This window comes from Protobothrops mucrosquamatus, unplaced genomic scaffold (assembly GCF_001527695.2).
Source record: "Protobothrops mucrosquamatus isolate PMUCROS unplaced genomic scaffold, P.Mucros_1.0 scaffold962, whole genome shotgun sequence".
In the NCBI taxonomy this organism is placed as follows: Eukaryota; Metazoa; Chordata; class Lepidosauria; order Squamata; family Viperidae; genus Protobothrops; species Protobothrops mucrosquamatus.
Window position 1 is genome coordinate 244058 of NW_015387206.1, and position 1167 is coordinate 245224.

Sequence of the window (1167 nt, forward strand, 5' to 3'; positions counted from 1 at the left end):
GCTTCTCAGATGGAGAACGGAAGAAATAGCATCCTCCTTAGAGCGATTTGGTCGGTAGGCAAATTGAAGCAGGTCAAATGCTGGCGGGAGGCTAGATACAATAATGTCCTTTATCAGCTTCTCAAAGCATTTCATGATGGTGGATGTCAGTGCAACCGGACGGTAATCATTGAGGCCTGTAATTGTGGACTTTTTTGGCACTGGAAAGATGATGGCCATCTTAAAACATGATGGGACCACTGCCTGCTGCAATGAGAGGTTGAAAATATCTGTGAGAACACAAGCCAGCTCCTCTGTGCATTCCCTGAGGACACATCCAGGGATGTTATCTGGGCCTGCTGCTTTCCGAATGTTAACTGTCTGCAGTGTTTTCCGGACAGAGGTGACATCAAAGCTTAGCACTTGCTCATCAGGATGGGACACATGCACTCACAATCTAAAGAAATCGTATTACAGTGCAATGAAGGCTCTGTCACCATGTTTTATGGTGCCCTTGGCTATATGGGCTTCCTGGCCACCATCTGCTTCACAGTGGCTTTCCTGGCCAGGAATCTCCCTGGGGCTTTCAATGAAGCTAAGCTGATCACCTTAGCCAGCACCACTGTGATTGTTTTGGCTAAGACAGAAGAAATGGCAGCAGAGAAGATGATGCTGAAAGCCGTTTGACGAAGCAGGCAAGTGGATTTCCTTGGCTGGCCAATGAACAAGAAGCAGGTGAAGAAGGAAAGCAGGAGACAAACAAGAAGGGTATAAGAGAAGTTCCGATTGTTGGCTTTGACTATGGGAGTTTCTTGGAATTTAATGAAAGTTCCCAAGACAAAGCATGTGATGAGGAGAGAGGAACAAAACAATGGAAGTCAAGATGATCCCCATTTTTTCTTGATAGGATAGGAAAGTCTTTATTTTGGGGATACAGTGATCTTGATTGTCATTTGGATGTTGATCTTCTGAATATTTGCTGCATTTTTCTGCATCTGAAAAAGAAAGAGTAACATTTACCTTAAAACTTGTTCTTTTTTTACGGTGCTGACTTTCCCTTTTGATGTGTTGGCTGGGCTGCCAATTGTTGAGGAAGCTTAATAATAATAATAATAATAATAATAATAATAATAATAATAATAATAATAATAATAATAATAATAATAATAATAATAATAATAATAATAA

At 41.0% G+C, this 1167-nt stretch overlaps 1 protein-coding gene across 1 annotated transcript in view; it reads left to right on the forward strand.

The window, feature by feature from the left end:
- Window positions 1–477: 477 nt before the first annotated feature.
- The window catches only part of LOC107290738 (vomeronasal type-2 receptor 26-like), an 11149-nt gene continuing 10459 nt past the window's right edge, over window positions 478–1167 (forward strand). The window contains exon 1 of the mRNA XM_029284806.1: window positions 478–660. Within this exon, the coding sequence (XP_029140639.1) occupies window positions 478–660 (183 nt within the window). The remainder of the gene's footprint in view (window positions 661–1167) is intronic.